Source organism: Talpa occidentalis, unplaced genomic scaffold (genome assembly GCF_014898055.3).
Source record: "Talpa occidentalis isolate TD23 unplaced genomic scaffold, MPIMG_talOcc4v2.1 talOcc4.15, whole genome shotgun sequence".
Classification (NCBI taxonomy): domain Eukaryota; kingdom Metazoa; phylum Chordata; class Mammalia; order Eulipotyphla; family Talpidae; genus Talpa; species Talpa occidentalis.
In genome coordinates this window covers 48340211-48356692 of record NW_023601543.1, presented here as the reverse complement: position 1 = coordinate 48356692, position 16482 = coordinate 48340211, and the positions used below count along the sequence as shown (strand labels likewise).

The 16482-nt window shown below is 36.0% G+C and overlaps 1 protein-coding gene across 1 annotated transcript in view; it reads right to left on the bottom strand.

The window, feature by feature from the left end:
• Positions 1–16482, bottom strand: part of OPHN1 (oligophrenin 1) — a 414559-nt gene that overhangs the window by 315625 nt on the left and 82452 nt on the right. Inside the window, exon 4 of the mRNA XM_054695894.1 lies at positions 3190–3212. Coding sequence (XP_054551869.1) covers positions 3190–3212 — 23 coding nt within the window. The remainder of the gene's footprint in view (positions 1–3189; positions 3213–16482) is intronic.

Here is a 16482-nt window from a genome sequence, read left to right as displayed (position 1 = left end):
TGGGGTTTTTTTGTTGTTCTTTTTCTAGATCTTTGAGCTTCAAGATTAGGTTGTTTCTTTGAGTTCTTTTCTTGTTTCTTGATGTGAGCTTCTATTGCTATATATTTTCCTCTTATACTGCTTTTGCTGCATCCCATACATTTAGGATATTGGTGTCCTCCTTGTCCGTTCAATTCAAAGAATTTTTTTTTTTAAAGAGTTATTTTATTTATTTATTTATTTATACAAGCACTGGGTACAGTCAGAAGCACGGGAGGGTGAGAGAATTCACCAGAGCCAGAGCGGGGAGCAGAACAGACAGACTCATGAAGTACACTGCTGAGGGGAGCAGCGGGCGGCAGGAGAGGTCTGCGCGCCATGTGGGACCTCCTTTCCGGTGTCGGGGGAGCAACGGGGATCGAACCGGCGCCACAGAGGCTGCGGGCAGCTTCGCAACCCAGCGCTCAACTGCTGCGCCACGGGAGGCCCAATTCAAAGATTTTTTTAATTTCTTCTTGATCTCCTCATTAGTCCAGTGGGTCTTCCAGTAGCGTGGTTTTTAATCTCCATGAGGTAGGAAGTTCTTGCCTTCTTTTTATGGTTTGTTTCTAGTTGATGCCTTCATGGTCAGAAAAGATGGTTGATATGATTTGAATCTTGGTGTATCTGTTGATGTTTATCTTGTGCCCCAGTATGTGATCGATCCTGGAGAATGATCCCTGTGCGCTTGAGAAAAATATGTACTCCGTTTTTTTGGGGTTTAGTGTTCTATAGATTGTCTGTAAGCCAATTGCTCTAGGTCCTTATTTAGAGCTTTGGTTTCTTTACTTATTTTTTGTCTTGTTGATCTATCCATTGTTGATATTGGTGCGTTGAAGTCTCCCACTACGTATGTGTTTCTCTGATGTCTGTTTTCAGAGAGGACAACAGTTGTCTGATATATTTTGGTGCTCTCTTCGTTTGGTGAGTATATGTTAATGAGTGTTTTTCTTCTTGAAGTATTGTCCCCTTGATCATAATGTAGTGACATTGGGGTCTCTTCTTTTCTTTTTGAGTTTGAATCTGTTTTATCTGATATAAGTATAGCTGTTCTGCTTTCTTTTTGGTCCATTTGCTTGTAGGATTGTTTTCCATCCTTTAACTTTGAGCCTATTTTTATCTTTTGTAGCTAAATGTGTTTCCTGGAGACAGCAAAAGGTTGGGTTTTGTTTCTTAATCCAGGCTGCAACTCTGTGTCTTTTTATTGAAGAGTTTAGTCCATTTACATTTAGAGTTAATATTGATATGTTAGCATCTGTATTTGCCATTGTGTTTGTCTTTCCTTTGATTTTATTTATTTATTCTTTTAATAACTTTTTTTTTTGGCCTTCTTTCATTGTTATTCGTCCCTCTGAGGTTCTGGCTTTAGGACTCCTTGTAGTATTTTTTTGGAGTGGGGGTTTAGTTGTAATGAAATTCCGGAGTTTCTGTTTGTCTGGGAAGGTCCATATTCTTTCTTCAAAGAGGAAGGAGAGCTTGCGGGATAGAGAATTCTTGGTTGGCATCTGTTTTTTGGAGTCTGTTGACTATGTCCCTCCACTCTCTCCTTGCCCGTAGTGTTTCTTCGGAAGTCTGATGTCAGCCTGATTGGCTTTCCTTTGAATGTTATCTGTTTCTTCCCGCTTGCCAGCTTCATTATTTTTTCCTTGTCCTGGATTCTTGGGAGCTTTACTATTATGTGTCTTGCTGTATTTTTACTTTCGTCGTGGAAGTTTGGTGTTCTTCTTGCTTCTTGTGTATCAATTTTCAGCTCCTTCTTCACATTTGGGAAGTTCTCTTCAATTATCTCTTTGAATATTTTCTCTGTTCCTACATCTCTCTCCTCTCCTTCTTGTATTCCTATAACTCTTATATTTCCTTTCCTCATGAAGTCAGATAGTTCCCGAAGTCTTTCTTCGTTCTTTTTCCTTCGTACTTCTCTTTCTTTTCTGTTTTGGTTCTTTTTATTTCTGTGTCTTCAAGATTACTTATTCGTTCTTCCATTTCATCTATTCTGCTTTCATTGCTTTCCCCAGAATTCTTTAGTTCTTCCATTAATTCTTTGATCTCCTGCATTTCTTTTACTTCCCTCTTTAGGGACTCAATTTCATTCTTCTGACCATTGTTTTCCCCTCTCTAGGGACTCAATTTATGCAGAAATATCTTATCACAGATAACCTCATACTTTTATATATAACCCATATATACTACAATGAAATTTATTAATAACACTACATTAATACATTTTAGTTATGGAGTTCATAAATAAAACTATCTTCTAATTTATTTCAGAAACATTACATCATTCACAACAGTGCTAGTATTTAATGTACTCATAAAGTAAGTGCTTTTCAGTAATGCTTTAACTCAGAAGTCACCAAATGTCTTCTTAAACGGTCAGAAGGCAAATATTGTAGACTTTCTAACCACTCAGTCCTTGTACTACAAAAGCATTCATAGACAGTACTTAAAGAAATAAGTGTGGGTACATTCCAACAAAAGTTTATTTACAAAAAAAGATAATGGCAGGATTCTCTCAGAGCCCAAAGTCTTACAGTTTGCCGATGTCACTTTAACTTCATAACAACTAATACAATGCAAAGTTCTTTTTATTTCCACTGCCTAATCTACCTCTTTGCAGCATCCTTGAAAGACAAATATTAACCACATTTTACAGAGGATAAGTCTAAGTCCCAAAAAAAAGAATAGCTTATCCAAGATCACACAGTTTATAAAGCAATGTGTTAAATTCAGTTCCCAAGGGAGATTTTAAATTTCTGGCTGCCTGGAAAGGTGAACATTTGAAAAGGCTAGTTTTAAACATTCTAAGGGAGTTTGTTCTTTAGAAGAATCATACTCTGAATCATTGTAGGAAATAAAGATCATCAGTCTTGAATTTATCTTCCTCAAAAATATCTATTTTTTTTATGTATTAGGTTCTCTAAAGAAAAAAATATCCCTGCACACTGAGTCAAAAGACTTCAGTGAAGGTAGAAGTCAGATCTTTTGATTGCTTTTAGAAGTAAATGGACCACAAGGAATTGTCTGTATCTTCTTAGCTATCTCCTAGGGTTTTATCCTGGGCCCAGGCTGTGAAAATGCCCAGTTCTCTGTTTTGCACAATCCGAAGAGGCTGCATGACTTCAGACATGTCTCAACGGGCACTTGGTCACATGTAGTTTGAAGGCTTACCGATGTTAATCTCGTCATCTGTCAGAGTGTCTCCAATGAAATCAAACTGAAAGGACTGCAGCGTCTGGGAAATTTCTGAACAGCTGAGGAATAATCTGCAAAGAAAGGAGAAAGGTCAACACTGCTGTCTTTTGTTTTCTTCATCTCTCTTAGAACAGATAGGAAGAAAGCAAAGAGAAGTGCTTCAGGCAGGTAGCAACTTACATTTAATGAAGTTAAAAATGATATTGATTCTTCATCTCTCTTAGAGCAGATAGGAAGAAAGCAGAGAAGTGCTTCAGGCAGGTAGTAACTTACATTTAATGAAGTTAAAAAATGATAAGACATGCAGTAGAAGACTTCAGCAATTGAGGCGATACATTGAAGAGAAAGGAAGGCAACTTAGTGAATTCCACCTTTAAGGTATAAGACATGTTTTAACTCATATGTTCTCTAGTCTATTCTATCCAAGCCTGAAAGATCTAAAGTATGTAATTTACTCCTAAGAGAGTCTTAAGCATTTTTTGACCACCCACTATAAGCTTTCTCACCTCTCACCATGAAATAATCCATAACCATTCCACAACAAAAAATTAGCTCAATTTTATAGATGTGGCATTCAAGGTTCCATGCATTAGCTTGCAGAGCTGGAATAGAACAAGGTTGTCTCCTATTCCACGGTCTTTTCCATGACAATGCAAGTACCAACTGGACATCCTGAATATTAATCAGATAGCAGCATGGGTTAGGAATATCTGGCAGAGGAACAAATTAATTTGTTCACAGAGAATTCACCAAGGGACCTAAACTAAATAGGCACAATAAATGAAAAAAAAGACATTTTGCAGCAGGGACCTTCTTTGGTGGAGACTGTGAAACCAGCAGAAGGCTCCCGAGGAGCCAGAGGTAAGCTGGGAGGCTTGCCCATGCCAGGCGCCTTCTAGCCTGCAGTCCCAGCCCAGGGGGAGCAGCACCCACCGCTGGGGCAGACCGGGCATGCAGGGGAGCGCGTCCCCGGCACCGGCATTTGCAAGCAGGGACCTTTTTTGGTGGAGGATGTGTGAAACCAGCAGAAGTCCCCAGAGGAGCAGAGGTGAGCTGGGAAGGTCGCCCAAGATGCCGGCCAGTACCAGCAACACAGTGTCACAAGGAATACGGCAAATTAGGAAACAGGCAGTACGGAATAGAAAAACACATGCAACCCAGCAACTCCTCAGCAAAAAAGCACAGGAAAAAGAAAAACCATCTACCAGATTGCAGACGACAGTAAGTTGGAAGAACTTCTGAGCCTTCCAGATAGAGAATTTAAAACTGCTGTGATTAAAAAACTGACAGAAGTCATAAAGGAAAACATGATAAGGGAAAAATAATTAATGACCAGAAGAATGAAATTGAGTCCCTAAAGAGGGAAGTAAAAGAAATGCAGGAGATCAAAGAATTAATGGAGGAACTAAAGAACTCTGGAAAGGCAATGAAAGCAGAATAGATGAAATGGAAGAACGAATATGTTCTTGAAGACACAGAAATAAAAAGAACTAAATAGAAAAGGAAGGAGAAGTACGAAGGAAAAAGACCGAAGAAAGACTTCGGGAACTATCTGACTCCATGAGGAAAGGAAATATAAGAGTTATAGGAATCCGAGAAGGAGAGGAGAGAGATGTAGGAACAGAGAAAATATTCAAGATATAATTGAAGAGAAACTTCCCAAACGCGAAGAAAGGAGCTAAAAATTGATATACAAGAAGCAAGAAGAACACCAAACTTCCATGACGAAAGAAAAAATACAGCAAGACACATAATAGTAAAGCTCCAAGAATCCAGGACAAGGAAAAATAATGAAACTGACAAGAGGGAAGAAACAGATAACATTCAAAGGGAAACCAATCAGACTGACATCAGATTTCTCTGAAGAAACACTACAGGCAAGGAGAGAGTGGAGGGACATAGTCAACAGACTCCAAGAAAACAGATGCCAACCAAGAATACTCTATCCACAAAGCTCTCCTTCCTCTATGAAGAAAGAATATGGACCTTCCCAGACAAACAGAAACTCTGGAATTTCATTACGACTAAACCCCACTCCAAAAAATACTACAAGGAGTCCTAAAGCAGAACCTCAGAGGGACGAATAACAACAAAAGGCGGCCAAAGAAAGTTATTAAGAATAAATAAATAAAATCAAAGGAAAGACAAACACAATGGCAAATACAGATGCTAACATATCAATACTAACTCTAAATGTAAATGGACTAAACTCTTCAATAAAAAGACACAGAGTCACAGGCTGGATTAAGAAACAAAACCCAACCTTTTGCTGTCTCCAGGAAACACATTTAGCTACAAAAGATAAAAATAGGCTCAAAGTTAAAGGATGGAAAACAATTCTACAAGCAATGGACAAAAAGAAGGCAGGAACAGCTATACTCATATCAGATAAAACAGATTTCAAACTCAAAAAGATAAAAAGAGACCCCAGTGGTCATTAAATTATGATCAAGGGGACAATGCTTCAAGAAGAAATAACACTCATTAACATATATTCACCAAACGAAGGAGCACCAAATATATCAGAAAACTATAGGCATCTCTGAAAACAGACATCAGAGAAAACACATATGTAGTGGGAGACTTCAACACATCATTATCAACAAGGGTAGATCAAAAGAGAAAAAAGAAGTAAAACTAAAGCTCTAAATAAGGATATAGAGCGCTTGGCTTAACAGACATCTATAGAACACTAAACCCAAAAAAATCTGAGTATATATTTTTTCTCAAGCACACAAGGATCATTCTCCAGGATCGATCACATACTGGGGCACAAGACAAACATCAACAGATACACCAAGATTGAAATCATACCAACCATCTTTTCTGACCATGAAGGCATCAAACTAGAAATAAACCATAAAAAAAAGGGCAAGGTACTCTCCTACCTCATAGAGATTGAAACCCACACTACTGGAAGTCCACTGGACTAACGAGGAAATCAAAGAAGAAATTAAAATATTCCTTGAATTGAATGACAAGGAGGACACCAATTTCCTAAATGTATGGGATGCAGCAAAAGCAGTAATAAGAGGAAAATATATAGCAATAGATGCTCACATCAAGAAACAAGAAAAGTCAAAGAAACAACCTAATCTCGAAGCTCAAAGATCTAGAAAAAGAACAACAAAAAAACCCAAACCAGTAGAAGAAAGAATAAAAAACCAAAGCAGAAATAAATGAAATTGAAACTAAAAAAAAAATCCAAAAGATCAATGAAACCAAGAGCTGTTCTTCGAAAAAATAAATAAAATAGATAACCCCTAGCCAGGCTCACAAGGGAAAAAGGAGAAAGCACAAATAAACAGGATCGTAAATGAAAGAGGAGAAATCACAACGGACACAGCAGAAATCAAAGAATAATTAATAACTACTATGAACAGTTATATGGAAACAATTCAACAATCTAGACAAGATGGATAAATTCCTACAACTCTACAATCACCCAAAGCTTGATAAAGAAAAATAGATCATCTAAACAGACCAATTACAACTAGCGAAATTGAAATGGTAATCAAAAACCTCCCCAAAAACAAATGCCCAGGACCTGATGGATTTACAAATGAATTCTACCAAACATTCAGAGACGAATTGGTGCCTATCCTTCACAAACTCTTCCAAAAAATTGAGAAGGAAGGTAATACCTAACATGTTCTATGAAGCCAACATTACACTAATACCAAATACGACAAGGACAACGCAAAAAAAGAAACTATAGGCCAATCTCCCTAATGAACATTGATGCAAAAATCCTCAATAAAATTTTAGCTATCAGAATCCAACAGTGTATCGTAAGAAGATAATTCACCACGACCAAGTAGATTCATTCCAAGGACACAAGGATGGTTCAACATCCGAAAATCAATCAACGTTATCCAACACATCAACAAGAAATATAAAAACCATATGATAATATCAATAGATGCCGAGAAAGCTTTCGACAAAGTGCAACACCCATTCATGATAAAAGCCCTTGAAATTCTTGGGATACAAGGAACATACCTCAACATCATAAAAGCCATTTATGACAAGCCAACAGCCAGTATCATTCTCAATGGTGAAAAGCTGAAAGCATTTCCATTAAGATCTGGAACAAGACAAGGATGTCACTCTCACCACTGCTTTTCAATATAATACTGGAAGTCCTAGCCAGAGCAATAAGGCAAGAGAAAGACATCCAAGGAATCCAAATAGGAAAAGAAGAAGTCAAACTATCACTATTTGCAGATGATATGATAATCTACATAGGAAACCCAAAATTCCATAGAAAACTAATTAACTCATCAATACTTTCAGCAAACTCGTCAATCAGTTCAGGCAGGATACAAAATGAACATGCAAAAGTCAGAAGCCTTCTATACACTAACAAAAATCTGAAGAAGAAGAAAGAAAAAAAAAAAAACAATCCCCTTTACTATCGAAACAAAAAAAATCAAATACTTGGGAATAAATCTAACAAATGAGGTAAAGGACCTTTACAAAGAAAACTATAAAACACTGTTAAAACAAATAGAAGAAGACACAAAGAAGTGGAAAGATATCCCCTGCTCATGGATTGGAGAATAAACATGATTAAAATGGCCATCCTACCAAAACCAATATACAGATTCAATGCTATTCCAATAAAATTTCAATGTTATTCTTCAAAGAAATAGAACAATTATTGATGAAAATCATATGGAATCACCAAAAACCCAAATAGCCAAAATTCTCCTGAAAAAAAAGAAGGGAATGGAGGCATCACACTCCAGACTTCAAACTATACTACAAAGCCATAATCATCAAAACTGCATGGTATTAGAACAAGAACAGACACACAGACCAATGGAATTGAATAGAAAATCCAGAAATAAACCCACAGATCTATGGTCAACTAATCTTTGACAAAGGAGCAAAGACTATGCATTGGAGCAAAGAAAGTTTGTTCAATAAATGGTGCTGGGAAAACTGGGTCGCTACATGCAAAAGAATGAAGCTTGACTACTGCCTCACACCATACACCAAAACCAACTCAAAATGGATTAAAGAACTAGACATAAAGCCTGAAACCATAAAATACATAGAAGGAAATATAGGCAAACACTACGGATGGCACATCAAAGACATCTTTACAGACACATCACCCAAAGCAGTGATAGTGAAGGCAAAGATAAACAGCTGGGACTTCATCAAATTAAAGAGCTTCTGCACAGCAAAGAGACAATAACAAAAACAAAGAGAACCCCACCAACTGGGAGAACATTTTTGCACCCAACACTAATGATAAAGGACTGATCACAAAAATCTGCAAAGAGCTGATGAGACTCAACACAACAAAGAAAATAATCAAGTCAAAAAATGGGCAGAAGAGCTAAAAAGTAACTTCTCTGAAGAGGAAATGCAAATGGCCAACAGGCATATGAAAAAATGTTCACCATCACTCGTCATCAGGGAAATGCAAATCAAAACTACCATGAGATACCATCTAACACCAGTGAGAATGGCACATATTAAAAAAACTAGCAACAACAAATGTTGGCGAGGTTGTGGAGAAAAAGGAACTCCCCTGCACTGTTGGTGGGAGTGCAAATTGGTCCAACCACTATGGAGAGCTGTGTGGAGATTTCTGGACCTACTAAACATAGAGCTTCCATATGATCCAGCAATTCCACACCTAGGTATTTACCCAAAGGACACAGAAACATCAATTCCAAAGAGCACCTGCACACCTATGTTTATAGCAGTTGTTTATAAGCTTTAGAATGAACCATGCCCAAAAATAGATGACTGGATCAAGAAGATGTGGTACATATACACCATGGAATATTACTCATCATTCAAAAATGATAAACACACGCAATTTACAGCAACATGGATGGCGCTAGAAGGGATCATGCTCAGCGAAATAAGCCAGAAAGAAAAAGAAAAATATCGGATGGTCTCACTCATAGCAGGAATCTAGAAAACTTAAATAAGGGACCAGGAAAATGAATATCTATAAGAAAGTGAAAATCATAATCACAACAATAATGAACCAGAGACACTTTATGAGGGGAGGGGAGTGGGGGGAGGATTGGGGTCAAAATAAAGGGGTTGCATTGCTTGGGGAATATAAAATTAAAAAATTTAAATAAAAAAAAATGTAAACCAACTGTATGTACTCATAAACATAATTTGGAAAAATAAAAAAAATATTATTATGACACACAAATGTTTTCATTTGGGGTCCATGATTTTGAGTTTTATTATCAAAGTTTAATAATGATATACAATTAAATCAAAATTAAGAACACTTTTGGAAAATCACCTATTTTGAAAAATTTTAAATGTGACCTTCAGCAACAGGTCCAGCCAAACTCTCCACCTCATTGCTCCAAGAGTGGTTCTCAGGCCATCATAATCATCTAAGAATTGGATGACAGACACAATTGCAGGTCACTCCTCCACAGACCTAATGAATCATAAAGTGCATTGTTATATGACCCTTAGGTAATTCCTATCTAAAGTTTGAGGATCATTGCTTTACCAACTAAAGTAACCCACTAGACCATATTCTAGGAAATCTCAGGCTCGCTGGCTATTTTTGGTTCCCTTTACCTATTTCCTCCCAACTCAGTTTCATCATCCCCCAGCATAACAGAACACACAGGTTTATTGAGACTGTTTGCTCCCAGGCTAACAGAAAGGGTGCAGCATCACCTTCCATGAAAGGTGCATTCAATTACTTTTAATGAAAAGCTATGATGATTAAGCAAAAACACAATAAAACGTGCTCAGGCATTTGGTTGGAACATACTAACCTGCCAAGAATTGTATTACCATCTTGTCTATGTCCCATTTCCAGAAGTACTTACTTTCAATATTTAGATCTTAGTTTGAACACATCATTGCTGGTAATTGTAACAACGATAATAAAAGGCTTAGCAACATTGGGGACTGCAGACCAGGTTACCATGACTTGCCAAATTATCAACACTTTAGAATCACCTTTTTATGTCAAATCTAGGTACATTAATGTGAGAAGATCATGTACACCATGCTCCACCATTTCATCAGTAAAGAGAACACAAAACTGCATTCACATTTGTACATTACTTTTCTCTGGCTTCTTCGGCAAGCAGAAGAAAAGTGCAAATTCAGATTCCAAAATGCTCTCTGTTTCACTCAAGGAAATGAAATAAAAATATTCATTCTTATTGACCTTACACACACACCAGGATTTCTTAAATCTTATTTGTGACAACCAAAATAGGATTATTCATTCCTCTTCTATTTTTTTATTATATTAAATGATTTTTAAAGTTTATTTATTTACTTTTTTAATTGAGGTAGCATTAGAATCCCCCCATCAGGTATCACCACCATACTGCACCCATCACTAAGTCACTACCACCATATTCCACTGTTATTCCTTCCCTCTTTGGTCTTATTCCTCTTCTAAAACTATCCAACATTTCAGAAACCACAAATACTATTATTTCAACATTTGTAGCATTTTTATTTGTAAGCAAAGGCATAGAGTAAGATAGGATTTTCATACATTGCTTTTTATTATTTGCACCAACGTTTTCTCTTCTAAGACTTATGGCATTCAAAACACTACCTACGGCACAGACCTTGAAAAAAGTTTATGAAGGACTTTCCACAATATTCTTTCTTACTCCTCCCATCTACTCAAGGATAGGTATTACTATCTTCATTTATGAACAAAAAATGAAGCAATGTAGACAATCACAGTCACAAATATGAACAAGTATACATTAAAAATGCTTCATTGGAAGGTCTCATATACTCGGCTAATTGTACTCAGGGAAATGCCAGGGAAGACTGGGATATTTTAGATAAATGAGTTGGGTAAATTCTGGACCCCGTGGAATTGACAAATAAAATAGAAATGCTTGTCATTTATGGGATATTTACTTCCTTAACATCCTAAAATCTATTGTATGACTCTAAATCATGTAAGTGCATTGTTTTATCCTCCCCAATAGGTCTGCCTCCATGTCCACTAAGCAACTATCTCTTAATTTTTCAAGTTAATGTTAAGGGTTTCCTTAGCATTATCCCTTATTCTTTTCTACTTTATTCATGTGTCTTTTCTGATGTTTTTCCCTCACATACTCATGTTTAAATGTGGTTGCAATTGCTTTTAAGGTAATTGAAGCTTTCTGGGAACAAGGCAAATATAAACAGATTTTTAATTAATGTATAAAAACCAATTTGTTTATCACTTTATCACTTCCTTGGAATCACACAGAAAATATCCTTGGTCTAATTTATTCAGGCCTACACAATGTTTTAGAAATTCATCCTTCTGTAGCTTTTCTTTTTGCTGAGAATAATTCCATTGTTTAAAACATAATTCATTTATCTTTCATGGACATTAATGTTGTTTTTAATTTTTCACTATTATGAATAAAGTTGCTATAAACATTCATGTATAAGCCTATCTAGGACATATGTTTTCATTTTCCCTGGTAAATGCCTAAGAATACAATGAATGGGTTATATGGTAATTTGGTAAGTATATTTTAAACCATCTAAGAAAACGTCAGACTGTTTTCCAAAGTGATTGCAACATTCTGTATTTCTATCATCAAAATGTGAGAAATTTCAACTGAACCACCCATTTTCCAGCATTTGGTAATTTACTTTATGATTTAATTTTAGTCATTCCAGTGGGTATATAATGTTATTCTACTGTAGTTTTCATTTGTGTTTTCCCAATGATTAATGATGCTGAGTATCGTATGTACTTTTGGACATTTGTATTATATTTTTATATAAGGATCTGTTCAAATATGTTATTTTTTTTATAATGGGCTGTCTTCTTATTATTTAATTATAGGATTTCCCTATATATTCTAGATACAAGCATTTAGTCATATATATGCACTGCAAATGTTCCTAAATTAGTCTTAATATGAGAGCAGTCTATTCATGACTGAATTTGTATAAGACTGGTGACTTTTGATATGAAGGAAAAAAAAATCAAGAGTATTTTTTAATTTTCCTTGCACAGGTGTTTAATCTTTATTGTTAGGTTTATTCCAAGTATTTAATTTTTTGGTAAATTGTAAATGGGATGGTTTTCTTAATTTCTTCCTCTTCAGGTGATTGTTTGCATACAAAGGCTACTGATTTTTGTGTATTGATTTTGTAACCTATTATTTTGCTAAACTGTTTTAGTGTTTTAATTAGTTTTCCATGTATTTGTTAGGGTTATCTCTATATATTATCATATCATCTGTTAAAAGAAAGAAAGGAAGACATAAGGAAATGGAAAGACATCCCTGCTCATGGACCGGAAGAAATAACATCACCAAACTAACATCCTATCTAAAGCAAATTAAGATTCAATGAAATCAATCAAAATCTCAATGGCAGTACTCCCCAGTGGTGCAGCAGTTTTTTTGAGCGCTGGGTTGCGAAGCTGCCCGCAGCCACTGCAGCACTGGATCGATCCCCAGCTGCTCCCAGGCCATCGGAGGAGGCTCCCACATGGCGCGCAGACCTCTCCTGCCACCCACTGCTCCCTCAGCAGTATGCTTCGGTCCTTCTGTCTGCTCTGCTCCCAGCACTGGCTCTGGTGAATTCTCTCACCATCCCAAGAATCTGACTGTACCCAGGGTTGTATGTATGTATGTATGTATGTATGTATATATGTATAATAAATATAATAAATAAATAAATAAATAAATAATAAAATCTTTAAAGAATATTTGCTTCTTTGTAGATTTTTGTGATCAGTCCTTTATCATTAGTATTGGGTGCAAAAATTTTCTCCCAGTTGGTGGGGTTTCTCTTGGTTTTCGATATTGTCTCTTGTGCTGTGCAAAAGCTCTTTAATTTGATGTAGTCCCAGCTGTTATCTTTGCCTCACTATCACTGCTTTGGGGTGATGCGTCCATAAGATTTCTTTGAGGTGCATGTCATGTAGTGTTTCGCCTATATTTCCTTCTATGCATTTTATGGATTCAGGTCTTATGTCCAGTTCTTTAATCCATTTTGCATTAGTTTTGTGCATTGTGTGAGGGAGTAGTCAAGCTTCATTCTTTTGCATGTAGCGACCGTTTCCAGCACCATTTATTGAACAAACTTTCTTTGCTCCAGTGCATATTCTTTTGCTCCTTTGTCAAAGATTAGTTGACATAAATCTGTGGGTTTATTTCTGGATTTTCTATTCAGTTCCATTGGTACAGGTGTCTGTTCTGGTTCCAATACCATGCAGTTTGATTATTATGGTTTGTAGAATAGTTGGAAATCTGGGAGAGTGATGCCTCCATTCCTTCTTTTTTTTCAGGAGGGTTTTGGCTATTCGGGGTTTTTGGAGGCTCCATATAAATTTCATCAATATTTTTTTCTATTTCTTTGAAGAATGACATTGAAAATTGTGTTGGAATAGCATTCAATCTGTAGATTGCTTTTGGTAGGATGGCCATTTTGATAGTGTTAATTCTTCCATCCCTGAGCAGGGGATGCCTTTCCATTTTTTTTGTGTCTACTTCTATTTCTCTTAACAGTATTTTATACTTGTCTTTGCATAGATCTTTACTTCTTTTTGTTAGGTTTATTCCCAAACATTTGATTTTTTTTCTATAACGAAAGGAATGGTTTTCTTGATTTCTTCTTCTTCAGACTTATTGTTTGTTTACAGGAAGGCTACTGATTTTGTGCTGATGAGACTCAACAAAACAAAGAAAATAATGCAGTCAAAAAATGGAGAAGAGCTAAAAAGAAACTTCTTCAAAGAGGAAATACAAATGGCAACCAAACATATGAAAATGTTCAACGTCACTTGCAATCAGGGAAATGCAAATCAAAACTACAAAACTACCAGTGAGAATGGCACATATTTTAAAAACTAGCAACAACAATGTTAGCAAGGATGTGGAGAGAAAGGAACTCTCTGCCTGCTGGTGGGAGTGCAAACTGGTCCAACCACTGTGGAGAGCTGTGTGGAATTTCTGGACCTACTAAACATAGAGCTTCATATGATCCAGCAATTCCACTCCTAGGTATTTACCAAACAAAACATCCATTCCAAGAACACCTGCACCCTATGTTTATAGCAGCACTATTTACAATAGCTAAGCTTTGGAAACAGCCCAAATGCCCAAATAGATGACTGGATCAGAAGATTTGGTACATATATACATGGAATATTACTCAGCATTCAAAAAAGATACACATGCAATTTGCAGCAACATGGATGGCGTTGGAAGGGATCATGCTCAGCAAAATAAGCCAAAAAGAAAAAGAAAAATACCGGGGTCTCACTCATGCAGGAATCTAGAAAACTTAAATAAGGGACAGAAAATGAATAACTATAAGAGTGAAAATCAAAATCAACAAAAAACATGAACCAGAGACTTTTTGGGGGGTGGGGGCGGGGAGGGGAGGATTGTGTCAGAATGGGGCATTTGCAATTGTATGGGGGATATATAAAATATTTATTATTAAAAAAAAAAAGAAAACTATCTGTGCTTTGTTTGTTGATTGCACTTTATTTATATACTATTTAATATCCTTACTTGAAAATGGTCTGTTCATATTTTCTATTCTGTATGATTAACTTTAGAAGGTTGCGTGATGTTAAGAAATTCATTTTTCTTACATTATCCAATTTATTGATTTATTAAGATGCTCATACAAGCTCTATTCATTTTCTCTATTTCTGAGATGCCAGTTAGCTTTTCTTTCATTTCTGATTTATATTTGTTAGAGTTGCTTCTCTTCTTTATTGAGCCTAGCAACAAAATTGTCTGCCTTGTTTGACTTTTTAAAGAACCAGCTCTTGTGTTTCATTGGTCTTTTGGACTGTTTTTTTTTTTTTAATTATTTTATTTCACTTATTTCTGGTACATTTTATTATTTCCTTATAGTACTTTTCATTTTCATTTGTTCTATTCTGTTATTTAAAGTATAAAATTATATTATTAATTTGAGACTTTTTTTCTTAAGACAGTTTTGCTATAAACTTCTTTTATTACTGTTTTGCTGTCTCAAGAGATTCTGAAAGCTTGTGTCTTCATTTTAATTTGTCTCCCTGTATTTGTTTTTAATTAAATTAAGGCACTGATTGACTGATTGATGTATTTAGATAACATTTTTTCCAACACTGTACATGATTTAAGGAATAGATTCTCACCTCCTTAGATATGTGTTACCACACAACATTCACAATCAAATCACCATAAGTCCTTTGATCTAAACATTGCACCACCTCCCCACATTGCACACACTTTCATCCTACCTTACTCTAGGAGCCTTAATTCTATAGTATAGTTCTAAGGTGTGTTTGGATTTAGTTTTGTCACATACTTTGTTTTTCTTTTTCTTGATATTATACATATAACTGAAATCATCTGGTAGTTGAATTTCTCCTTGAACTTATGTCACTCAGCATAATACTCTCTAGTTTCATCCATGTTGTTGGCAAATGGCAATTGTAACATTTTTCATAGCTGAGTAGTATTCAATTGTGTATAAACATGGCATCTTCTTATACACTGCTCTTTTGTGAGTACTTACGTCTTTCTATGGCTTGGCTATTTTAAAAAGTGCTGCAATGAACACAAGAGTGTATCTATCCCTTCAAATTAGTAATGTTGTATTATTCAGGTAGATATCTAAGAGTACAAATGCTGGATTAATATGGTAGATCTATTTTTTAATATTTTGAGGAAACTCTATAATGTTTTCTATAGGGGTTGGACAATTACATACCCACCAAGAATATAATAGGGTTTGGGCTTCCCTGGTGGTGCAGCGGTTGAGCGCTGGGCTGCGAAGCTGCCCTCAGCCTCTGCTGTGCTGTTCCATCCCGGCCATGGAGAGGGTCCCACATGGAATGACAGACCTCTCCTGCATGCCAATGCTCCCCTCAGCAGTGTAATTCATCAGTCTGCCTGTTCTATTCCCCCTCTGGCTATGGTGAATTCTCTCACCTCCCATACTTCTGACTGTACCAGTGCTTGCATAAATAAATAAATACATCTTTTAAAAAAAACAAAAAAAAAAAAAACAGAATATAAGATAACAGTGTTCTTTTCTCTTCCAAATCCTTGCAAACAGTGTTATGATGTTTATTTTTCTGATGTACTATCTTAATTCATTGTTCATCCCTGTCTTTTAGTACCTTTTTAACAGTAAGTTAATTTATCTGATGTAAGTAGGCTGTCCTTGTATGGTGCCAGATGCTTATAAGATTTTTCCATTCATTTACCTTGAACATCTGTTTATGTCCAAGCTGTCTCCATGTATTTTTTGACTTATCTTTTGACACCT